General features: G+C 43.5%; 1 protein-coding gene and 1 long non-coding RNA gene across 3 annotated transcripts in view; one reads left to right on the top strand and one right to left on the bottom strand.

Annotated features, from left to right (window-relative positions):
- Positions 1 to 26,345, bottom strand: part of LOC140711843 (uncharacterized) — a 480,768-nt gene that overhangs the window by 423,892 nt on the left and 30,531 nt on the right. The gene's annotated exons all lie outside the window — the stretch shown is intronic.
- Positions 1,929 to 23,223, top strand: LOC140711840 (pregnancy-specific beta-1-glycoprotein 2-like). Of its 2 annotated transcripts, XM_073016360.1 has the most exons (6): positions 1,929 to 2,088; positions 3,308 to 3,667; positions 12,088 to 12,366; positions 15,617 to 15,871; positions 20,807 to 20,891; positions 22,753 to 23,223. In XM_073016360.1, exons 1-5 carry the CDS (start codon positions 2,025 to 2,027, stop codon positions 20,839 to 20,841), a joined length of 993 nt encoding a protein of 330 aa, XP_072872461.1. In that variant the 5' UTR covers positions 1,929 to 2,024; the 3' UTR covers positions 20,842 to 20,891; positions 22,753 to 23,223. The 2 variants fall into 2 exon arrangements, with proteins under 2 accessions (XP_072872461.1, XP_072872460.1); XM_073016359.1 differs by lacking the exons at positions 20,807 to 20,891; positions 22,753 to 23,223 and having other exon boundaries at positions 15,617 to 15,909.

A 26,345-nucleotide genomic window follows, 5' to 3' on the forward strand; every position in this document is an offset into this window, starting at 1 on the left:
AGGGTGACAAAAATCTGCGTTCGGGACATCCGATCGTGAAAGAGGGAGAACAGTGAACGTAGAGCCACAGAGACTGGGACTCACAGGGCTGGAAGGTGATGGAGCTGTAACATAGCATATGTGTGACCTCCTTTGAAACTTGGAGATCCTTGCGGAATAAAACAGGTAGCTTGGCCTGGGACTTCGGCCTCCCACACTTCCCTTCCAGTCCACCAGAGGGCGGCAGAGTCCCTCCAGCCTGGAGCCTTCCCAGGGGATGCCAACCTCCCTCAGCAGAACCCATAGCCAAGCAGGGTCCACCCTCACCAGGGTCACCTCGGCCCAAGTCCTCAACGTCCTCTATGCTCCCCACACGGACTCTGTCAGCTCCTCCCTGACCTGGTGGCCGCCAACCTAATATCACTCCCTCTGCAGGCAGCTTCTGCGGCACACACCTTTCCCTGGGCTCAGTTAAAAAGACATCTCCCAGGGCAGCGCTGGTGCACGGACGCCACACTGTGGCCTTCCCCTCGTGACCTCCCTCCATCCTCATCAACTCTTTCTGTCACTGCTCCCTAAATGCCCGCCTCTGCTCCATCTGTCCTGTTCTGTGGGGCATCCTAGGCCAAGTCTAGTGCTGACACAGAACAGCGGCTGCCTGACGGCCCACAGCCTCCCCGGGAATCGGTCAGGCACCCTGTGACCTGCTTGCCCGCTGCACCTCGTGAGGCCCAGAGCGCATGTGATGGTCACACACAGGCACCACATAGGATGTGGCCACCTACCCCCGGCTGTCCCTTGGGAAGCAGACCTCTCCTGTGTCCCTGCCGGTAGAAGGGGGTATTATTGCTCTTGGCTCCGAGAACACAACTCACCCCCACCTGCCTTTTCAGGTGTGAGCGACGTCCCTCCAGAGAGGCTCTCTGGTGACTGCCTGTTCCTCCTCTACAGAGAGCATCTTGGCCAGGTGAAAACCCTCAGGACAGACCCCTGGGTATGTCAGCACATGGAGGGCTGAGCCCATCATGACCACGGAGTAAGTCGGGATGAATCTCTCCAGCTCTGAACCCTTGCTCTGTCCCAGGCTCCCCTTCCTGTAGCTCAAGGAACCATGTTCCACGGGGTTCCTGGGTAACTTCCCACTTCCTCCTGCACCACCACGGGGAAGGTGTGGTGACCACAGGACAATCAGATGGCCAGGGAAGAGAGGACACCAAAGATGGTCAGGAAGAAATGAGAAACCCATCCACCAGTCCCAAGGGAGCAATAGAGTGACTGAGAACTGTCCCTTTCACCATGGGAGTCACAGCCCCCACTGAACAACCAGCACAGGCCTCTCCTCCCAGGAGGCATGAGAGATTCACCCTGCACACCTCCAGGAAGGACAGTTTCCTCTGGGACACCCAGGTCCTGAATGTCCATCCTTGGAAGTTGCAGCAAAGCTAGACACAATTAGAGAAAGGAAGGGTCCCTGTCACCAGGCAACACACAGCTCACCCACAGCACAATGTGGTGTCCCTATAACAGGGATCTGATGCAGCTCCAGCCTCCTGCACTGAAGGGGAGAGCCAGATGGGGATGAAAGAGGGCAAGGGGTGTGAATGTACACCCCGACTCAGAGCCACTGGGACAGCAGGAGGCTGAGGCCCAGAACGGTGCTTGCCCAACCTACAGGGTACGTGTGTGACTCTGTGTGTCTGTGCGCGTCTCTTTTTTGTGTATGTTTGTTGTTTTGCACATAGTGTATACCGACGTTTGGTGACAAAATCACTGCTGAAAAAGGTAGAGGCCTCCACAATTCCCAGGGACTTGACATACAGACAAAAGGAAAAAGAGAAGGAGGGACAAAGAGGCAGTACTGAGAGGGGAGGGGATAGAGAGGTGTCCTGGGCACAGACCCCGCCCATAAGCCTGTGAAGTGCTCCTGCCCGGGTAAGAGGCTCAGCACAGAAGGAGGAAGGACAGCACAGCTGACAGCTGTGCTCGGAAACATTTTGGATCCCAGGCTCATCTCCACAGAGGAGAACACACCGGCAGAAGAGGCCATGGGGCCCCTCTCAGTGCCTCCCTACACACTGCACATCACCTGGAAGGAACTTCTACTCACAGGTGAGGAGAGAACTTCCTGGGAGAGGACAGGAGGAGGAAGCAGAATGATTGGATGGGGTCTCCTGGAGGGGATGGGGTTCTAAAAAATAAAATAAGCCAGCACTTTGGGAGGCTGAGGTGGATGGATCATGAGGTCAAGAGTTCAAGACCAGTCTGATCAACACAGTGAAGCCCCGTCTCTACTAAAAACAGAAAAAATTAACCAGTTGTGGTGGTGTCCTCCTGTAATCCTAGCTACTCAGGAGGCTGGCACAGGAGAATTGTATGAATCTGGGAGGCAGAGGTTGCAGTGAGCCGAGATGGCACCACTGCATGCCAGCCTGGGAGACAGTACGAGACTCCATCTCAAAAAGAAAAGAAAACAAATAAATAAATAAAGGAAAGAAGGCTCTGTTGGAGCCTGGATTGGGGAAAATATACCAGAGAGGGACAGGGTCACAACAGGAAAATCACATTGAACTGGAATTGGTAATAGGTAGGAAAATCTCAAGTGTTCTGTTCTCCTGGTTTAGCATCACTGGCCACCATATTTTGAAAAATGATGATAATAACTATTATTGGATGACACTTCAGATGAAAATATAAGCAGGACATGAAACACTGTCCTTAGCAAAAAACCTCAACAATTGGGGAAAGAAAAAAAAATAGCCCTGGCTTGGAGGTCCCTGGGAACCCTCACATCTGCAGGAGTCTGCAGCCTGTCGCAGGCACTGGGGTGCAACCAAGATCACAAACGTCTCTGTCCTCACGGAGCTCATGCTCTCATGGGCAGGAAGACAGACATGCAAAGAGATCTAGAATGTGAGGTCAGGTGTTGACAAGAGCTCTGGAGGGAGCAGAGAAGGGAAAGGTCAGAAATGGTAGATCCAGAGTCTCTGAAGAAGGTGTCATGAAAGCAGTCTAAGGACACCCTGATGTGAGCAGGACCTGAGGGCAGTGTGGAGGGAGCCATGCAGACCCCTGGGGAAGATGACTCCAAAGAGAAAAATGCCGAGGTCAGAAGTGTTGAATGAATGGGGGTAGTGCTGCTGACTTTGACCCAGTAGGACGGCAGGACAAAAACACACAGACACACATACACACAAAAAGGGGTGTGTGTGTTTGTGTGTGTGTGTCTACAAGGCTGATGATTGAAGAGATCTTCTCAGGACCCAAGGCCCCATCATTTCATTCCAATACATAGGTCTCAATATTGACTGATGCTCTCTCCACCTCCTAGCATCACTTTTAATCTTCTGGAACCCGCCCACCACTGCCCAAGTCACGATTGAAGCTCAGCCAACCAAAGTTTCCGAGGGGAAGGATGTTCTGCTACTTGTCCACAATTTGCCCCAGAATGTTGCTGGCTACATCTGGTACAAAGGGCAAATAATGGACCTCCAGCATTACATTACAGCATATACAATAGACACTGAAATGATTATATTTGGGTCTGCATACAGTGGACGAGAAACAGTATATTCCAATGCATCCCTGCTGATCCAGAATGTCACCAAGAATGACACAGGATCCTACACCATTCAAATCAGAAAGCGAGGTGATGAGAGTAAAGGAGTAACTGGACATTTCACCTTATACCGTGAGTGATTCTACATGATCCCTGGGTGTTGGGGGGTGGGGGTCACTTCTACTTTGCACACACAGGATGGTCAGGCCTGGACTGTGCCTGTGTCCCTCTCTGCATTATGTCCCATGTTGGGGTTTTGGCATTTAGTGCAGGACACACACAGAGGAGACAAACCTCAACAGATCAGAATTCCTTTCCTGCCTCCAGACCCTGCAGACACTTGCTGCACAGGAAGGACAGTCTGATGGGGGGGGGAGGGGTGCTCAGCAGGAGGAGATCAGTCTCAGCCAAGCACTTCATGTCATCTTCATAAACTTGACCCTGAGAAAGACCCTGGAGAACTGAGTAGGGCTTTGCCTAAGAGGCCCCTTGAGATACTCTCAGAAAAGCTCAGCCCTAGAAACCTCAACCCCAGACCCCGTCCCTAAATCCTTACTCCAGATAAAGCTGAGGAGCCTGTGCCAGGGCTGGGTTGTGGCAGGGCTTACTGGGACCAAGGATTTACCAGCTGTCTGAGGACTGTGTCTCCTGGAGCTGCTCACTGCCAGGGCTCAGCCCTCAGAGCCTCATCTGGGCAAGGACAGAGCTTTCTTCACCTGAGACTCAGAGCGGAGAGGACAGAAAGACAAGCTTTGTAGGCCATCAGTCAACTGCCTTGTGAGGCTTAGGACACTCCATAGAAAGTCTAATGTCCCCAGAAGCAGAAGCAGAAGAGAGAAAAGTACCTGGCAGCAGCTTGTCCACAGGGATCTGACCTAAAGGTGCTCTCTCATGGGAGTGAATAATAATAAATGCTGTTTGTGTGAACACCTCCACTGTGCCAAGCATTAGGTCAGGTGACTGTGAAGAATTTACAATTTATTCACAGATAGCATGAAAAGCCACAGTCCTTTCGCCATTTAGCTTATTTGACTGAGAGAAAACTGAGGCACAGGAACGCACAGTCACTGAACCAGAGTCACACAAACACAAAAGGCAGATCAGGGTCACATGAGGTCTGTCTGCAGCCACAGGTCCATCCTCTCCTCCTCCAGAAGTGAGGAATTACTGGGATCCAAGGGTCCCGTAGTCATTTATTGGCTCAAATCCTCTCATCTTTGGCATCCAAACCTCAGAGGAGTGAGAGGAAATGGTCAGCTGATTAGTCTGTTCTCCAGAACTAAATCACCTGCCTCAACTGTCAGAGTCAGTGCAAAATATGTCCAGGCCTCCACCTCAGATCTTAACCCCTATCACTGAAACTGAAATCCTGTTTCCCAAAGTGTCCATGTCACTGGCATAACAGGATAAAGACAGGACCTTGTTTTCTTTCCCCACTCACACCCTGCACCATCACGGGCCCAGTGAGAGACACACACTCAGGTGCTCTCACATAACAAATGAAGGAATTGAATGAAGAAATGAATGACCCATAACCTCTTTAGAGACTGGATCTCAGATGCAGAATCCTAGGAGGTCTAGGTCACACCTTTGCCTTGTCCTTCAGAGGCTGACACCCATCTTTCATCCCCCCACTACCTCTTGCCCCTAAAGACACCCCACCTCATGTAAGTCGAAACCCTTTGGCCACTGGAGGATTTTCAGGGCTCCCTGGTTCTGGACTGTGGAAATGGGGACACCTAGTCCCTGGGGTCTCTGAAGTCACTGTAACCCCCACTGTTCACTGCCATGCTGTCTCTGCCTCTCTGCTTCTCTGTGTCCCCCATCTTCCTCCCACTTCATTCTAACTGGCAAGCCCTGCCCCGCACAGCTTCTTCCTCCACCCCTAGGCCTTCCCCAGACACTCCCTCTAACTAGGCTGCCTTCTATTTCCTTCTTGCTAACACTGTGGAATGGTCCACCTCCCAGGTAATAGGAAAGGCATAGAAATGACCTGGAGTTTCCACACCTACCAGGCTTCATCTCGAGCCAATGTCCGCAAGTCACTAAGAGAATAAACTTCCACTGTATCCTCATCCAGGGCTCTTTCCTGTTGTGAGGCTGATCTGTGCACAAGACCGTGGGACAGGGATAGGCAGCTCCTCCATCCATTCTTATAATTCCCAGACATGTTCTTCTGGCCTCCTGCACAATCAAAACCAATTTATCCAGATGGTGATTTGCAGTAAAGAAAGATTTTAATGACTCCAAGTCTGCCAAATAGGAGGACAGAGGTATATTATTACTCAAATCAGCCTCCCTAGTGGATCAGGGGTTAGAGATTTTTCTTTTTTTAATTAAAAAATTTTTTTAAAAAATATACTTTAAGTTCTAGGGTACATATGCACAACGTGCAGGTTTGTTACATATGTATATATTTGCCATGTTAGTGTGCTGCACCCATCAACTCGTCAGCACCCATCAACTTGTCATTTACATCAGGTATAACTGTCATTGCAACCCCACCCCCAACCCCTCCCTATAATAGGCCCCCGTGTGTGATGTTCCCCTTCCCGTGTCCAAGTGATCTTATTGTTCAATTCCCACCTGTGAGTAAGAACACACGGTGTTTGGTTTTCTGTTCTTGCGATAGTTTGCTGAGAATGATGGTTTCCAGCTGCATCCATGTCCCTATAAAGCACACGAACTCATCCTTTTTTATGGCTACATACTATTCCATGGTGTATATATGCCAAATTTTCTTAATCCAGTCTGTCACTGATGGACATTTGGGTTGATTCCAAGTCTTTGCTATTGTGAATACTTGTGCAATAAGCATACGTGTGCATGTGTCTTTAGAGAAGCATGATTTATAATCCTTTGGGTATATACCCAGTAATGGGATGGCTGAGTCATATGGTATTTCTAGTTCTAGACCCTTGAGGAATCGCCATACTGTTTTCCACAACGGTTGAACTAGTTTACAATCCCACCAACAGTGTAAAAATTTTCCTATTTCTCCACATCCTCTCCAGCACCTGTGGTTTCCTGACTTTTTAATGATTGCCATTCTAACTGGTGTGAGATGGTATCTCATTGTGGTTTTGATTTGCATTTCTCTGATGGTCAGTGATGACGAGCATTTTCTCATGTGTCTGTTGGCTGTATGAATGTCTTCTTTTGAGAAGTGTCTGTTCATATCCTTTGCCCACTTTTTGATGGGGTTGTTTGTCTTTTTCTTGTAAATTTGTTTGAGTTCTTTGTAGGTTCTGGATATTAATTCTTTGTCAGATGAGTAGATTGCAAAAATTGTTTCCCATTCTGTAGGTTACCTGTTCACTCTGATGATAGTTTCTCTTGCTGTGCAGAAGCTCTTTAGTGTAATTGGATCCCATTTGTCAATTGTGGCTTTTGTTGCCTTTGCTTTTGGTGTTTTAGACATGAAGTCTTAGCCCATGCCTATGTCCTGAATGGTATTACCTAGGTTTTCTTCTAGGGTTTTTATGGTATTAGGTCTAACATTTAAGTCTCTAATCCATCTTGAATTAATTTTTGTATAAGGAGTAAGGAAAGAATTTAGTTTCAGCTTTCTTCTTATGGCTAGCCAATTTTCCCAGCACCATTTTTTAAATAGGGAATCCTTTCCCCATTTCTTGTTTTTGTCAGGTTTGTCAAAGTTCAGATGGCTATAGATCTGTGCTAGTATTTCTGAGGACTCTGTTCTGTTCCATTGCTCTATATCTCTGTTTTGGTACCAGAATCATGATGTTTTGGTTACTGTAGCCATGTAGTATAGTTTGAAGTCAGGTAGCGTGATGCCTCCAGCTTTGTTCTTTTGACTTAGGATTGTCTTGGCAATGGAGTCTCTTTTTTGGTTCCATATGAACTTTAAAGTAGTCTTTTCCAATTCTGTGAAGAAACTCATTGGTAGCTTGATGGGGATGGCATTGAATCTATAAATGACCTTGGGCAGTATGGCCATTTTCACGATGTTGATTCTTCCTATCCATGAGCATGGTATGTTCTTCCATTTGTTTGTGTCCTCTTTTATTTCACTGAGGAGTGGTTTTTAGTTCTCCTTGAAGAGGTCCTTTACACCCCTTGCAAGTTGGATTCCTAGGTATTTTATTCTCTTTGAAGCAATTGTGAATGGAAGTTCATTCATGATTTGGCTCTCTGTTTGTTACTGGTGTATAAGAATGTTTTTGATTTTTGCACATTAATTTTGTGTCCAGAGACTTTGCTGAAGTTACTTCTCAGCTTAAGGAGGTTTTGGGCTGAGACAATGGGGTTTTCTAAATATACAATCATGTCATCTACAAACAGGGACAATTTGACTTCTTCCTTTCCTAACTGAATACCCTTGATTTCTTTCTCTTGCCTGATTGCCCTAGCCAGAACTTCCAACACTATGTTGAATAGGAGTGGGGAGAGAGGGCATCCCTGTCTTGTGCCAGTTTTCAAAGGGGATGCTTCCAGTTTTTGCCCATTCAGTATGATATTGGTTGTGGGTTTGTTGCAAATAGCTCTTATTATTTTGAGATACATTCCATCAATACAGAATTTATTGAAAGTTTTTAGCATGAAGAACTTTTGAATTTTGTCCTAGGCCTTATCTTCATCTATCAAGATAGTCATGTGATTTTTGTCTTTGATTCTGTTTATATCCTGGATTACGTTTATTGATTTGTGTAGGTTGAACCAGCCTTGCATCCCAGGGATGAAGCCCACTTGATCATGGTGGATAAGCTTTTGGATGTGCGGCTAGATTCAGTTTGTCAGTATTTTATTGAGGATTTTTGCATCGATGTTCATCAGGGATATTGGTCTAAAATTCTCTTTTTTTGTTGTGTCTCTGCCAGGCTTTGGTATCAGGATGGTGCTGGCCTCCTAAAATGAATCAGGGAGGATTCCCTCTTTCTATTGATTGGAATAGTTTCAGACGGAATGGTACCAGCTGTCAACATTAGACAGAGATATTCAAGCATAGTTTCAGAGGCACAGGACTAAAAAATCGGTACTGCTGATTGTTTGGGGATGGAATCACGGGGGCAGAGGGAAATGATCCGTTTGTACTTGAATCTGACTATAGGTAGGGATACGTGACTGGCTGAGCCATTAGTCATGGGTATGGATGAGATCAGCGGGTTGCCAGAATGAAAAGAATGACAAACATCTCAAAAGACCAATCTCAGGTTCTACAATAGTGATGTTATCTATAGGAGCAATTGATTACGAATTTTGTAAACTCTGGCAAATGATATTTGAGCAGTAAGGGATTATAGAAACTGTGCCTACATTTTAGCAGAATTCACTGCTCTCCTATAATCTTACTCTCACGGTCTTTCACCAGTTTTGCAAAGGCAATCCCTGAGCAAAATAAGGGTATTAGTGTTATGGAGGAACTATTATCATTGTTTCTTCAAAGTTAAACCATAAACTAAATTCCTCCCATGGTTAGCCTGCCTATGTCCAGGAATGAGTGAGGACAGCCAGCCTGAGACTAGATGCCAGATGGAGTCAACCATGCTAGTTTACTGTCACTGTTGTAATCTTTGCACTGACTCACCAGGGTGTCAGAGGCTGGACAGGCTTGTAGTCTCCAAAGCCCATGGGCTGATTTCACCCGTTTCCCTCGTGACTCCATCCTCAACCTACTATGGAGCTCACATTCTCCAGTCACTTCCTAGAGACTTCTGGTTTCCTGTCAGGCATATAACAAGCTTGAAATTTGTCACTCGGTTCTAACAGTAAGTAAACAGTTGAACAAACTCAAAAGTCCACAACTAGTTAAAATACCTCAGAGATGGCCAGGCATAGTGGCTCATGTATGTAATCCCAACACTTTGGGAGGCCAAGGCGGGCGGATCAGGTGGTCAGGAGATCGAGACCTTCCTGACGAACACGGTGAAACCCCATCTCTACTAAAAATACAAACAAATGAGCTGGGCGTGCTGGCGGGTGCCTGTAGTCCCAGCTACACGCGAGGCTGAGGCAGGAGAATGGCATGAACCTGGGAAGCAGAGCTTGCCGTGAGCCAAGATCGTGCCACTGCACTGCAGCCTGGGCAATAGAGCGAGACTCCATCTCAGAAAAAGAAAAAAAATGCTGTTAGAGGAATGAAGAATGCTTTTGATGCTTACTGGTAGAATGCACACAGCTGAGGAAAGAATCCCTAGCTCGAGGATGTGTCAATAGAAACTTCCAAAAATGAAACAGGAAAGTTCAAAAAGAGTAGGGGGAAAAAATGGAGCAATATATTCAACTTCATATTTATCATTTTGTATTGACAATAGCAATTTTTAAATTTTGTAGTTATGGGACAACTACCAAGGCTGTAACATTCACATAATGGGAACACTGCTGGGTTCGGGGACCTATTGGAGGTGGCCAGGGGGTGCTATCTGATGGTTTTCCTGCCTGGGCCACATTCCATTGTTTCTTCATGATGATGCCATTTTCATAAGTTGGGATTCTTCGTGTGGGGGACACATGACCCAATGGCATCTCACTTAGACTCTTCTTAATTCACACAAACTTAAACTCTAGTTGTATTTCCTGAGGTTGAGAGAAAATGAAAACACTTCACATACCTGTTCTGGGCTCCTCCCCATTTTTCCTAACTCTGCACAGAAATTAGAAACAGGGAGTTCTTTCTATATTTACTAACATAACACACATCACTTCTTTTAATTCGGCATCATTCCTCCCTTTATGTAATTGACACACTGACAAGTTCTGTCCTTTTAACGGGTCTCTTTCTACTTAAGATCTTGGTAATTTCTTTTTTTTTTTAATTTATTTATTATTATTAAACTTCAAGTTGTAGGGTACATGTGCACAACGTGCAGGTTTGCTACATATGTATACTTGTGCCATGTTGGTGTGCTGCACCCATCAACTCGTCATTTACATCAGGTATAACTCCCAATGCTAATTTCAAATCACCTTTGGCATCTTTCTTTGAGCATAAGGTGATCCTGCTGGAATTCACCCCACACCTAAACCTTAATTGGGTATCAAGAGAAATAATCCTACCAGCAATTGATCTTAGATGTTTGGACCATCAGTAAAAATTTCCACTGATGACAACATTTTAATGTTTCCTTCAAATTTTGTTTTGTTTTGTTACTAGAGTCACATCATAACATAAAGTCTAAAATCCTGACAACTTTTTATGGGAAAATTACAATATTACAAATTGAGCATCCCAAATCCAGAAATCCAAAATCTGAAATGCACCAAAATCCAACACTTCTGACCACTGATATGGTGCTAAAAAGAAGTGCTCACAGGAGCATTTTGGATTTAAAATTTTTCAGATGTGGGATGCTAACCCAGTACATCTACTGCAAATATTCCAAAATAAAAAATGTTGGAACTCCTAAACACCTGGTTTTAAGTTTTCTGCATAAGGAACACTTTATCTGTATGAACTACAGGTATGAAGATCTACAGGAGATCTCTGGAACCTCCTCATCCTGCATAACTGAAAGCACACACCCACGGAACAATGCCCTATTCCCCTCACCCCAGCTCCTGGAAACTACTATTCTACTCTCTGATTCACTGGAATCTACTGAGATGAGGTACATAGAGTAGTCAAACACACAGAATCAGAGAGAAGAATGTCTACTGAGAGAAAGTATCTGCAAGACTTCTTCCCAAATATTGGTCTAAGAGCCACCAAACACATATGGTCCATGAGGGCCAGACTTCCATCATCGGTTCATGCTCATGCTTCCACTAGTCAGTTCTGCATTTGCAAACATCCACATGTATTTCTAGAAAGATCCACATGGTCCTCACCTACCCTCTACAGGGGGAAGGGAACATCGTTGACATAGGACAGGGAACATGGCCTTCGTCCAAAGCTATCAGCTCTTGCCTGTCCCCTTCACTCTTTGTAGGTCATTCTTTGGACTCTACTCTATCTTTAGAGGTCACTGGCTCAAGTCAGTCACTATGAGACAGCTGGGAAAACTGCCCCACCTTGTTGCTCCACTCCCTGATGACTGAATTGACCTCCAGGCTTGACTCTGGTCTCCCCTGTGTTATTTCTGCTGAAGTATCCAGTCCCAGTCCAGTTTTCCCACTACCCAAAGGGCTTAAGCACAATGGGAAGTTCCATCATCCGTCTCTAGGATGCCCTTGGAAAGGGAAGCTGCAGAGAAAACATACCTTGGGAGCAAAGTAAGACTGAAACTAAGAAGATTCTAGCACTGCATGCTCCAGGTGAGGATCACAAGGTGGGCCAGGCAGGCAGTTGGAGAGGGAGGGACTCAGAGAGGCACCAGGGGCTCTGACTGCTGGACCCATGTCTTTCCATAATGCAATGCTGCTGCTCAATTCACACTTGAGAAAGTCTGTGCTTCTCCCACATACAGAAGGCAGCCTCACAATCTCTGAGCCCTCAGATTGCCATGCATCTGTCTTGTAACACACATACCTGCCATGGATTTTTAGGGACTTGGGTGGGCTGAGAGGTGGGAAATGCCATCTCTGATTGAAAAATGTCTTCGGAGGAATCAAAGGTGTCACACAGGGCAATCTTCTCTCTGTTATCTGCACAGTGGAGACTCCCAAGCCCTACATCTCCAGCAGCAACTTAAACCCCAAGGAGGGCACGGAGACTGTGATTTTATCCTGTGATCCTGACACTCAGGATGTAAGCTACCTGTGGTGGATAAATGGTCAGAGACTCCCTATCAGTCGCAAGTTGCAGCTGTCCGAAAACAACAGGACCCTCAGTCTATTTGGTGTCACAAAGGATACTGCAGGACCCTATGAATGTGAAATGAAGAACCCAGGGAGTTCCAGCCGCAGTGACCCAGTCACCTTGAATCTCCTCTGTGAGTATCTTCTGTTCCTCTGTGAGCCAGGCTGCCATCCCAAATACACATGGCCAGAGGCCAGGCCTCCCAGTCCCTCTCAGGTGCAAGTACAGAGACTCTTATCCCCAGACATCAAAGCTGGCCATGGGTCCTAAGAGTAGGCTTAGGCTTGATCACCAATGGGAGAGAAGAGGCTGCTCTTGTCATGGGAGACTCTCGGTCCACAGTTTATGATGGGAGAAGTAGGTGAATGTCTCAGGCTCCTGATCAGTGAACACAGCAGGGATTTGGCTTTGACTTCAGTGTTCTGACTCAGCTCACAGGGTCACTGTGGCCCTTCCACAGACCAGGATTTTCCCTTCCCTCTGACAACATCAGCTGTGACTATTTTCTTTGCTCCAGATGGCCTGGACCCCCCCACGATTTCTTCTTCATACACCTATTACCATCCAGGGGAAGTCCCCAAGCTCTCCTGCCTCACAGACTCTCACCCACTGACAGAGCATTCTTGGCTGATTGATAGGAAGTTCCAGCAGTCAGCACAAGTGCTTTTTACCCTGCAAATCACTAAAACATATAGAGGGGTCTATGTCTGTTTCATGCATAACTCAGTCACTGGTGGAACAAATCTCATAATCAAGAGGATCATAGTCCCTGGTAAGTGGATCCCTGGAGCACTGGCAATATGTTTTCCAGTGAAGTCTATCTGGCTATCAGGGAAGAGCCACCTGCCCTCTGCTAAGGGAGAGGGAAAATTAAAACCCAGGACAGGGAATATGTTTCTGCTCGAAAACCACCAGCTTTTGCCTGTGCCCTTCACTCTTTCTAGATCATTCTTTAGACTATATAGTAACAATGAACAATGTGAAAGGAAGTTCAGAGAAGAATTTCCATTGTCATTAACATCAAAAGGAATAAAATATTTTGGAATAAGTTTAACCAAAAAGGTCTAAGGGTTATACCCTGAAAACTACAAATCTTTACTGAATGAAATTAAAGATGACATCAATATGTGGGAGGACATTTCATTTTCATGGATTGGAAAAATCAATATTGTTAGGATGACAATACTACCCAAAGTGAGCTGCAGATTCAACACAACCCCTACCAGAATCCCAGAAACATTTTTTTTTGCAGAATTACAAAAATCTGTCCTAAGTCTGACCTGACAGGCTCTTACTGATGACTGCCACAACAGAGACACTGAGAAAAAGATGCAAACATGGAAAGGTGGAAAGTGTTCATGACATAGAAAATAGCAATCATTATTTCTCACATCCCAAAGCCTTCAAAAACATACAAGTGCAGCATGGCCAGTATGGAATTGACCAAAAACTAATCACCAAGCTAGAAAAGTGGTGAGAAAAAAAATGGGCAAGAATGTATTTAGCCTATCACCTCCCACTTTTGTTGACTAATGTGATGCTGAAAAGAAATACTCACTGGAGCATTTTAGATTTTGAATCTTTGAGATTTGGGATGCTAAACCAGTAAGTATGTGACAAATATTTCGAATCAAAAAATGTCAGAAATCCAAAACACTTTTTGTCCTAAGTCTTATGCATAAGAAACACTCAATCTGTGTGAACTGTAGGCATCGAGCTGTACAGCAGATCTCTAGAACCTCCCCGTCTTGCATAACTGAAACTGCACACCCATGAACAACTTCTGATTCTCCCCACTCCCAGCTCCTGGCAACCAGCAGTCTCTTGTCAGATTCACTCTGGAATCCACTTCCATGAGGTCCCTAGAGTAGTCAAGCCCATGGAATTGGAGAGTAGAGGGTCCAATGAAAGAAAATATTTGCAAAATTTCTCCCCAAATTTGTCTCATATCCATCAAACACGTATGGTCCACGAGGACCAGATTTCCAGCAGTTCATTCCCACCCTTTCCACCAGTCCGTTCTGCATTTGCAAATGTCCACATGTATTTCTGAAAAGATCCATTTAGTCCTCACCTGCCCTCTGCAGAAGGAGAGGAAACTTAAAGAACCCAGAACAGGGAACATGGTTCTGCTCCAAAGCCACCAGCTCTTGTCTGTCCCCTTCACTCTTTCTAGATCATTCCTTGCACTCTGCTCTGTCTTTGGAGGCCACTGGCTCAAGTAAGTCATCATGAAACACCTGGAGAAAACTGCCCCACCTTGTGCCTCCACTGCCTGATGACTGAACTGACCTCCAGGTTTGACTCTGGTCTCCCCTGTCTTCTTTCTGCTGAAACATCCAGTCCCTGGCCAGGCTGCTCAGTGTCTTCAGGGTTTAAGGACAATGGGAAGTCCCATTATTACTCATCTCTAGACTGTCCTTTTAAATGGAAACTGCAGAGAAATCACATCTTGGGGGGCAGAGTAGGATGGAATTTGGAAGGGGCCCAGCAGTTGCACACTCCAGGTAAGGAACCCAAGGTGAGCCAGCCAGTCAGCTGATTAGAGAGGGACTGGGAGGTGTATCAGGGACTGTGACTCCCACTTATGTGTCTGTCCATGACCCAACACTGCTGCTCAATTCACACTTGAGAAAGTCTGTGCTTCCCTAAGACAGAACAGTTGGCCTCACAGTCTTTGAGCCCTTAGATCATCATCATGCATGTGTCTTGTGACACACACACCAGCTATTGACTTTCAAGGACTTCGGTGGGCTGAGAGGTGGGAGATGTCAACTCTGATTGAAGGATGCTTGTGGAGGAATCAAAAGTGCCACACAGGACAATCTTCTCTCTGTTATCCACACAGTCCCAGGTTAAAGAACCCAGTGAAAACAGGATCCTCATTCTAGGCAATGTCACAAGAAATGACACAGGCCCCTATGAATGTGAAATATGGGATCAAGTTGGTAGCACCCCCAGTGACCCAGTCACGCTGAATGTCCTTTGCATCTTTGGTTTTTGTGTGAACCAGGCCACCTGCTAAAATCCAAATGAACACAGGCCAGGCCTCTCAGACTCTCTCAGGTCCAAGTACAGACACTTTTATTTCTGGACACCAGGGTTGGCCATGACTCCCTGCCCTGGAAAATTCTGGGTATGCACAGCCTTAAACAAAAATATAAGGGGAAGAGATGCTCTTGTCATGGGAGACTTGGAGTCTACAGCCTGTGATGGGAGAAACAGGAGAATACCTCAGGCTTCGGCCCAGTGAACACAGGAGCGGTTTGGCTGGGCCTTGAGGGTGTGTCTTGGCTCAGAGGGACACTATGTCCCTTTAAGAGACCAGGAACATCCCCTTCCTTCAGATGACATCACCTGTGACTTTATTCTCTTTACTCCAGATGGTCCACACATCCCCAGCATTTTGTCTTCATCCCCCTATTACCGTTCAGGAGATAAACTCTACTTGTACTGCTTCGCGGACTCTAACCCACCGGCAGAGTATTCTTGGACGATTAATGGGAAGTTTCTGCAATCAGGACAAGAGCTCTCTATCCGCGAAATTACTACAAAGCATAGCGGAATCTATGGTTGCTCCGCTCGTAACACAGCCACTGGCAGCGAAAGTTCCGCATTCAAGACGATCAAAGTCTCTGGTAAGTGGATCCCTGCGTCACTGGCAACAGGGTTTTAGGTGGAGTCTATCTGGCTTTCAGAGGAGACCCAGGAAAACATTTTAATTCCCAGCCTGTGGCCCATTAGCAGAAGCAAATCCTAAATTCTCCTCCTGAACCCTCCCAATTTGTCTCTACGGACTCTCCCCTTGTTTTCATGGCTGACTTTGCGTCCAGCCTGAGAAAGGTAGGGAGGGGGCTTTGTCAGCCCTGAGCCCTATGTGGTGGAAGAGGCTTCACAGAGGGACAAGAAGGAGAGTCCTCAAGGTCAAGTTGCTTCTCGCTGTCACCAACACATCCCTTTCTGCCACATCTTTATTTTATTTCTCTACTGCATGAGCTACAAGGAGCATCCTAGGCTTTGAAACAAGCTCACATTTTCCCCCCAAATTAGAGTAGGAAACCCCTTGGATGATAGGACCAGCTCAGACCGCTCCCTAATCTGCTCCAGGCTTCTCCGGTGACTGGCCCTGCCTGACTCCACCTGGTGTGGGACCAGCATGTGTGGAGAAAGAGATCTGGTGGCCTGTCCTGAATTCGGCTAAATCGAGCTGCCAGTTGAAGTGAAGCCTAGGCTGCAGGGAAATTAAAAGAGAGGGAGCCTCGGGGCAGACTCTTGAGCTGTGTCCTGGCTCTGAAGTCACAGGCTCTATGAGGCTGTTGGCACTGCATGTGGGACACAGCACAGAGGACAGTGAGTGATGCACACTTGAAGAAATAGAGAGATTCACCTCTGGGGTTCTGCATGGCAGGAAAGGAGCTAGGCCAAAAAGTGTGTATTTGTAATGGTAAGACTACCAGGACACTTTACATATATCCAATATAAGGCTTATCATTAACTATTTCTACATGTGCAATTTAGTGTTTTGTAACCATCACACTATCCATTTCCAGAACTTTTTCCTTTTACCATATTAAACCTCTGTACCCAATAAACAGTAACTCTCACTCCTTCTCCCCATAACCCTTAGAACCCACCATTCTTCTGTCTCTATGTAACTGGCTATTCTATCTTTTATAAATTGAATTATAGAATAATTATCCTTTCGTGTCTGGCTTATTTCAGTTAGCATAATGTCTTCAAGGTTCATCCACTTTGCACGATGTATTGGAATTTTATTCCTTGTTAAGGTTGAATAATATTTCGATGTATAGATATACCTCATTTCCCTACCCACTTATCTTTCAATGGACTTTTCCATTGTTTCCATTTTTGGCTATTGTGTGTAATGCTTCTCTGAACATCAATGTGCAAATATTTGTTCACATTTCTTTCAGTTCTATAGGGAGTATGTCCAGAAGTGGAATTGCTGGATCAAATGGTAATTTACTCTTTAAATTTTTGAGAAACAGCCACACCACTGTTTACAGTGGCTATAACATTTCCCATTCCCATCAGCAATGCACTAGAGCTCCAATTTTTCCATCTATTTGAAAACACTTGTTGTTTTGTGTTGCTGTCATTGTTGTTTATCAAAGCCATCCTAAAGTGTGTGAGGTGGTGTCACATTGTGGTTTTGATTTGCATATCTCTAAGTATTCGTGATGCTGAGGAGCTTTGCTTGGGCTTATTGGATATTTGTATATCTTCCTTGGAGAAAACTCTATTTTAATCCTTTGTTCATTTTTTAATTGGGTTTCTGGATGTTTGCTGTTGTTCACTTGTAGTTTTTCATGTATTCTGGAAATTAATTTCTTATCACACTTATAATTTGCAAATATTTTTCTCATTTCATGGGTTGCCTTCTTACTTTCTTGATAATGTTCTTTGATATATAAAAGGTTTTGATTTTTATGAAGTCCAATTTATCCATTTTATTTGTTGCCTATGCTTTTGTTGTTACAGCCAAGAAATCATTGTGAAATCCAATATCATGAAGTTTTTATCCTGTTTTCTTCTAAGGGTTGTATAGATTTTGCTCTTACATTTAGATATCTGATCTTTTGTGGGTTAATTTTTGTGTATGATGCTAGGTAAAGATTCCACTCATTCTTGCCCTTGGATATCCAGCTTTTCCAGTATCATTTGGTGAGAACACTGTCCTTTCCCCATTGAACGATCTTGGCACACTTGATGAAAATCACTTGGCCATATATGCAAATATTTCTTTCTGGAGTCTGTTCCATTTCATTAATTTCTATGTCCTCTTTTAGGCCAGTACTACACTCTATTGGTTATGGGGGCTTTGTAGTAAATGCTGAGGTCAGGAAGTGTGAGTCCTCCAGTTTCATTCTTCCTGTTCAAAGTTGTTTGTCTATTTAGGGTCATGAGTTTCAATATAAATTTTAGGATGGATTTTTCTTTTACTGCAAAAATGTCACTGAGATTCTGAGAGGAATTATATTGAATCTGCAGCTCACTTTGAGTAGCATTGTCCTCCTGAGAATAGTGAGTCTTCTAATTCATGAAAACAAAATGTCTTTCATTTTATTGATGTCATCATTAAGCAATATTTTATGGATTTCAGGTATAATCATTTCACCTCTTTGGTTAAACTTATTCCTAAGTATTTTATTCTTTTTGATATTAATACAAATTAAAATTTTTTTCTTAATTTCCCTTCGGATTGTCCATGGTTAGTGAATTGAAATATGACTGATGTTTGAATGTTGATTTTGTATTGTGGAACATTACTGAATTCATTTATCAATTCTAATAGGTTTGTCCATCTTTAGGATTTTCTAGATATAAGTTCAAGTTATCTGTGAACAGAAATAATTTTACTCCTTTCTTCCAATTTGAATGTCTTTTTAAAAATTCTTGCCTAATTTTTCTGACTAGACCTTTCAATACTACATTGAATAGAAGTGTCCAAAGCAGCAACCTTGTCTTGTTCCTGCTCATACAGAGAAAGCTTTCAGTCTTTCTCCGTTGAGTGTGATGTTAGCATTGGGTTTTTCACATATTGCCTTTATGTTGAGGTGGTTTCCTTACATTCTTAGTTAGAATGTTTTTATTATGAAAAAATATTGAATTTCATCAAATGCTTTTTTGGATTCAATCTTATTACTGGTTATAATTCTATTCATATTTTTGTGTTTTTCTAGGAATTTGTCTATCCCATCTAGGTTATACGATTTATTGGCATACAAGTATTTACAGTAATTTCATAATCATTATTTTATTAGAATTGGTAGTAATCATTTCATTTTCTGTTTTTCTTTTTAACTTTTATTTTAGAGAGAGAGCGCCGCTCACTCTGTAGGCCAGCCCAGGCTGAAATGCAGTAGTGTGAATGTGCCTCACTGCAGCCTCAACTTCCTGGGCTGAAGAAATTCTCCTTCTTCAGCCCCCCAAGATAGTAGGACTACAGACGCATGCCACCATGCCCAGCTAACTGGTTTTAAATTTTTTTTGTAGAGACAGGGTCTCCCGAGGTTAACTATGCTGGTCCAGACACCTGGCCTCAAGAAATCCTCCTATTGTGACCTTCCAAAGTGCTAGGATTAAAAGATGACCCACCATGCTTGGACTCCATTTTCATTTCTGATTTTAGTAATTTTAATCTTCTCTCTTTTTTTCTTAGTCTAGTTAATGGTCGTCAATTTTGTTGATTTTATTTTGAAGAATCAACTTTGGTTTCATTAATTTACTGTATTCTTTTTCCATTCTCCTTCTTATTTTTATCCACTCTAATCCATATTGTTTACTTCATTCACTGTGCTTGGGTTTAGTTTGTTCTTCTTTCATATCCTGAAGCATGAGAGAGCTTGCTTCATACGATTCTTTTAAAGGTTTCATGCAGTCAATGAAACAAGATTCCACACACAGACGAACCAGTCAGCTGCTATATTACTACTGTCATCATTAGCCTTGAGGTCAAATAGTCCCAGAATGAAATCTCAGATCCTCCTATTAGTAGCCATATGACACCAGGAAAGTTTTTACACTACTCTAAGCTTCTGTCCTTTCATCGGCAATATGGAAATAATATGTAACTGACAGGGTTATTGTGTGAATTAAATGAGGTACCGGTAAAGTATTTAGCACAGGGCCTGGCACATAAGATGTGCCCCTCAACAGTACCTATTTCCATATATATATAGAAAAAGAGGTAACACATAAAACACTAGGACATGGTTACTGACTACTTGTGGGAGAGAAAGGAAAAAAATCTAAGTGTAAAGAATCAATCCTGGTATGTTTTTTCTTTCTTTCTTTTTTTTTTTAAACCAACTGAGATGCATCCAGGATAGGACTAGACAAATAAGATAAATTATCAGGGAAGACACCTGTGAGGGAATGTGGGGCAGGCATGAAGGTAGTGTTGGAGAACCCACAGACCACTATGCAAAACTGACTCCTGTGAAAAAGAAAGGGAAAGAAATTTTAGGTATCAATGCAGTTCTAAGAGAGTTTTTGCAAGGCTGATGGGGAGTCCTCCAACCAGTCCCCCATTAGAGTTCAAGAGAGCCTCAGACAACTAGGCTTGCTTACACGCCCTTGCTGTAAGCCTGTGAGAAGGAAGATTTCTGTGCAAAGGAGGTGGTGAATTTGAAATGCACTGACCTGGGCCTTCTGTCAATCAGGTCCCTGCCACGGAGACCTGGCAGTCTGATTCATGGCTGCCACCACAGAGACACTGAGATAAAGATGCAACCATGAACAGGTGGAAAGGTGGATAGTTCTACTGGCATAGAAAATAGCGATCAGCCTTTCATACATCCGAAAGCTTTCTGAAATATCTGAGTGCAGTAGAGAATTGACAGGGGACTGATAAAAAACCTAGAAACAAGGCGAGAGAGGAAAAAAAAACTGCAGGAATATAATCATCTCCCATCAACTTTCCAACAGAAATAATGCATTCCTTTAACAAACAGTTATAGAGTACTTCATGTTACATGCTGTTTTCCTGAGGTTCCCCCCTGTAAAGTAACATCATCTCCATTCCTTCTTTTCTTTTCTTTCCATGACAGCTTCTTCAGGAAGAGGACATCTATCCTGGCATTAATCCGACATAGCAGCCGTGATGTCATTTCTGTATTTCAGGAAGTCTGGCAGGTATGATGGCCTTTTCTCTTGTCCTGTTTCCTGCAGGCTAACTGCCATGCTTGGGAGAGGGAAAAGACTTATTGGCCTGTATCTGGGACTGGATCTCCTCCTTCTTCCACTAAACTCCTGCTTCTCAGCACTAATTCCTGCAGTTCCCTTTCTCCCTGGCCTTCATGCTCCCTCTACCCCAATGTCTTTTAGACATAATTGTCTTGTTTATTTCTCAGATTCAAATGAGAAACACAATTTCACATTGTGAAACCCTCTTCATTATTTTTCACATCTCTCAATAGTGTAATTCTCTCCATTCCCATAAAGACCAACAACTTCTCAAAGTGTTGCTTGACTTCTTGTCTCCACACTTTGAAACCTTCCTTGCATATAACTATCTCATTACCTTTCTAAAATCTAGTTAATTCACTTAATCAAGAGTCTCCAGGGGTCTACACTAGCCTATTTGGTAAGTTCACATTTCTTCTATTTACTAATCCTTCTCACTTCCTTTACCTCTACTTCCTAGTATAATTCCTCCATCCTAATTAGAATTATCTTCCTACACATCCCTGCCCCTTCACCCATATAGACATAAAATTCTTAGTTCCAATGCTATGTCTAAAAACAGGGTGAACTCCCCTCCACCATCTGCACTACAGACTTAACCACTCCTTTCATCATGAGCAACCTCTGACCTCGTGGAGGAAAAAGACTTTAGGATTAGCCTGTGAACCTGAGACTCAGAACACAATGTATGTGTGGTGGAGAACTTTTCCTGATGACTAATTCACTTGTTCAAAAAAGATAAAGAAATGAAGAAGGCAAATTCCCTACCTCAGGGGACCTAAAGCTTAAGACAGGAAATGAGATCTGAAATTCATCATGATACCAAAATAGAAAAAAAGTGAAGGCCACAAGAAATCAGAGAAATCTGATGGGAAATATAGCTACACGTTGGAATCACTGGAAAACATTTTTAAAAGTGGATGCTCAAGCCCCACCCATGAGTTCCAGTTTAAAGGTCTGGAGAGGGACCCAGGCATTGATAATTTTTAAGTCTTCCCTGACACTACTAACATGTAATGAGGATGGAAAACTCTTGTTATAATAGGTAGAACTTACAACTAAGTCAATGATTTTCAAGTAGAAGTACTGGAATTACCTAAGGACGTTTTTGAACATATATAAGACTATACTTTTTTGGCCCTAATTATTAATGGGCTACACCAAGGATTCAGTAATCCAGCTGGGAAACAGAAGCTGAATGGAAAAGCCACCTTATTTTATATGTTAAAATATATATAAAGCATTTTCAAATAAGTGATAAGTGTTGCTAAACCTTCTCTAAATAACATTTATGGGAATGTTAATAATATGAGCATTCTAGGCTGGGCGCCGTGGCTTATGCCTGTAATCCCAGCACTTTGGGAGACAAGGCTGGCAGATCATGAGGTCAGGAGATCGAGACCATCCTGGCTAACACAGTGAAACCCCGTCTCTACTAAAAACAGAAAAACAAAATTCGCCGGTTGTGGTGTCAGGCACCTGTGGTCCCAACTACTCCGGAGTCTGAGGCAGGAGAATGGCGTTAACCCAGAGGTGGAGTTTGCAGTGAGCAGAGATCCTGCCACTGCACTCCAGCCTGGGCAAGAGAGTGAGATTCCATCTCAAGGAAAAAAAAATAATTAAAAAAATTAAAAAAAAAAAGAGTTCTAAAAACCGTATGAAATTTCTGGAAATCGAATATGTTATCATAGTGTCATATGCCACAGAAGTAACTAGATTTCTATGTGAGCTGTGTGTTTACTATAATAAACCTAATAAAAATCTCATTAGATTTTTAACCATGATCATTTTAAATCTTTGTCATTCCCAGATAGTTGCTTTAATTCTTCCTTGAAGTATTTATAATCAGCTACAGTCCAAAATTGCTTTTTCTTTGAGGAGATATATGGAAAAGACTCTGACAACGCCTCTTGAATACAAGTTTCTGATACCACTGGACTCTCTGAGAACTTTCAAAATGTTAATGAAGAGGCTGATACCTTCATGAAATTCAAGACAAAGAGGGAAAAAAAACTCAGTTATATTGGACTTAATAATCAAAAGGATAATGTTCTTATAATTTTTTATTTGAAAATGTGCTGATTCTTTGAATGTTTTTTTCTCCAGATTTATGAACTTTCTCTTTTAAGCTCTTTATACTTTACAGAAATTTGATAATGTATACTTTTGTAAACAAAATTCAAAACATTTGCTTTTGTTCCCAATCTGAGTGCCTCAGAATTGGGAAACTATTTGTGAGTATTCATATGCTTATGGTAATAAAGTTATTTGCACAAGTTCAGTAAGAATCTACTCTCTTTATAACAGGACACATTTGAAAACATTGGTTATGTTACTAAGGCTTTGACTGGGATGTTCTATTTGAGAATATACATAGAATAAACCCATAGGGAATGCAGGGAAAGTCTGAAGTTGGCCTTGATTTGGCTTCCGAGTCTCAAGTGGTTTTTGGAAGCTTAATCTGAGATTCTTATAAAACTTCTAACAACGCAAAGTTTAAAAAGATCTTCTATGGTCCATTGCTACTCTTGCTGAACTTAGGTAAAAAATCCAGGCAAGTTTGGTGAGAGTCAACCTATTTTGCAAACAATTCATCCTACTGGAATTATCTTTGGTAAAAATGCAGACTCCTATTTAGAGAAAAATTATGTTGAAAAGAAAAACTGTAGTACACCTGTTACCAGACTGAACCACTGTTCATTATCTTTGAGCATTTATAATCTACTGGTAGACTGGACTGGACCCTGAATTCTTTTAGTTCTTCCAATTCAATTTTCTCTAATGAAATCACTAACACCAAGAACAGCTCTGATCCTGAAGCCATATAAGCTAGAGGTGGACAACTCAATGTAAATTTCATGGGAAAACCCTCGTGTTTGAGGTGTAGGCCACTCAGAGCTCACCAAATGTTCAACACTATGACTTAGAGACACTTATACTGCAATGATGACAACAAGTTGATGACTGTACACTGTTGACAGCTTTTCTCAAGATGTCAGAACAAGACAGTAAATCATGATAAGACTCTTACCTCTCTTAATTTGTTCTTGCTTATGCCTGTCTCCTTTGCTTCCCAGAATAATGCTGTACTTAGGATTTCACAAGGAGTAGGTTCTGAGAGTAAGTTAACAGTGTCAGATATATCATGTCAACCACATTATTATTTTTTTAAGATGGAGTTTCTCTCTTGTTGCCCAAGCTGGTGCCATGGCAAAATCTTGGCTGACCACAACCTCTGCCTCCTGGGTTCAAGTGAATCTCCTGCTTCAGCCTCTCTAGTAGCTGGGATTATAGGCATGCACCAAGACACCAGGCTAATTTTGTATTTTTAGTAGACATCGGGTTTCTACATATTGGTCAGGCTGGTCTTGAACTTCCGACCTCAGGTGATCCGCACGCCTTGGATTCCCAAAATGCTGGGATTACAGACATGAGCCACAGCACCTGGCCCACACATTTTTACATAACAGGAGATCCTTTAGTCCACCCAAAGGCTGCCCTTAGCTGCATCTTTAACACAACTTTTTCCTCAAATATATGGTGTTTCTTCTTAGGCTTCTACTTCTATACTTGCCTATCCTTCTCACTCCCTGTTTTAATTAGCATAGGCATGCAATGCTAGAAAATAGAATTGCTCTCTACCAGCTAAGCAGGGGGGAGACTGTGCAGTTTCTGACACTTCTTGTTGCACATGGATAAATACATCGGGCATTATAGAGACTCAGTTGTAAAAATCAACAAATGTGCTGCCTGGTTAAAATGACTAGACTTTTCTGGCTTCTTCTTTGATCTATTCTATTGTAGTTGGCTTGCATCTTACCTAAGGTCCATATTCCAAACTCTTGATATTTTCGTCCTGATAGTCATACTGGTAGTCTCCCTCGTGTGGTGCAATCTACAAAGATTTTTATTTGTGTGCAAATATTTGTGTGCAGCCATCCCCGAAATATCAAATTGTTTCTCTTGGGCTGGAATTCGAAAACCCAAAGAAATGTGTGGTTTATGTGCCGGGTGCAGTGGCTCAGGTCTGTAATCCCAGTACTTTCAGAGGCCACGGCAGGTGGATCACAAGGTCAAGAATTTGAGGCCAGCCTCATCAATATGGTGAAAACCTGTCTCTACTAAAAATACAAAAATTATCCGGGTGTGGTGGCGCACACCTGTAGTCCTGTAGGGAGACCCCCTGAAACCATTGCTATGGAATAAAAGATGAAATGCTCCTGATTGTTGTAAATTCAAAATTGCATGCAGGATTGTGTAAAGACAATGCCAGGTTTGGCTGCCAGAATGAGCCAACAGCGCGTGATGTACATCCCCCTGCAGAGAGTCTATAAATGGACGTGTAGTCAGGGAGGTTTCAGATCACCAAGATTCCTATCTCAGAAAAGTAGATGTTCATAGCTCTGGGAATGGGATGCAACCCTTGTGGAGAGCCTATTAATGGACACATGAGGGGCGTATGTTCATATGGATAAGATAGGGTCATAAATACCCTTATCTTGCCACAGCTCTTCTAGGTCTCTTCAGGGTTTAGGCATATTCCCTTCTGAGAATTTTTTCGTTTAACCCGTTGTCTAGCTTCACGTCCTGTTTCTATTGATTGTTTGGAGCCAGCTTTTCCTGCAACTGTTACTGCTGATTAATATCTTGCTAATCATAGGATATGGATTGACTGTGTTTCTGTTTTAAGGCTCTGTTAGAAATTACTGATGCACACACTATGATGTAAATTCTCATCTCTGTATACTGTACTTCTGCCTACCGATATTATGTTAAAGAATTATTTCAACCCCATGTGACCATCTCACCTCATAATCAAACGACCCTAAATCCCTCACTAACCTACCCCCGCCCTCACTAAGCTTAATAATAAATGCTGGTTTATCCAGTGCATTGGTGGCATCACAGGACCAGAAGGCAATCCACCCCCGGACCCACTTTCACTATCGTGGGTGTGTCTTTTATTTCTTGACCTGCCAATCCACCTGGGAACAAAGAAAGAGGCCTCTTACACTGTGGGCTGCTCTCGAGATCCCACAATATAATCCCAGCAACTTGGGATGCTGAGGTGGGAGAATCACTTGAATCCGGAAGATGGAGGCTGCAGTGAGCCGAGGTCATGCCACCGCAATCCAGCCTGCGCCACAGAGTGAGACTCCATTTAAGAAAATGAAAAGGGAGTGTGGTGCCAAGATGGCTGAAAAGGAACAGCACCAGCCTCCAGCTCCCAGCGCCTGCAACACAGAAGTCGAGGAATTTCTGTATTTCTAACAGAGGTACCAGGTTCATCTCACTGGGGTGTCTTGGACAGTGGGTGCAGGACAGTGGATGCAGCCAAACGAATGAGAGCAGAAGCAGGGTGAGGCATCACAAGGGGGAAGAGAATTCCCTTTCCTAGCCAAG

Source organism: Chlorocebus sabaeus, chromosome 6 (genome assembly GCF_047675955.1).
Source record: "Chlorocebus sabaeus isolate Y175 chromosome 6, mChlSab1.0.hap1, whole genome shotgun sequence".
Lineage (NCBI taxonomy): Eukaryota > Metazoa > Chordata > Mammalia > Primates > Cercopithecidae > Chlorocebus > Chlorocebus sabaeus.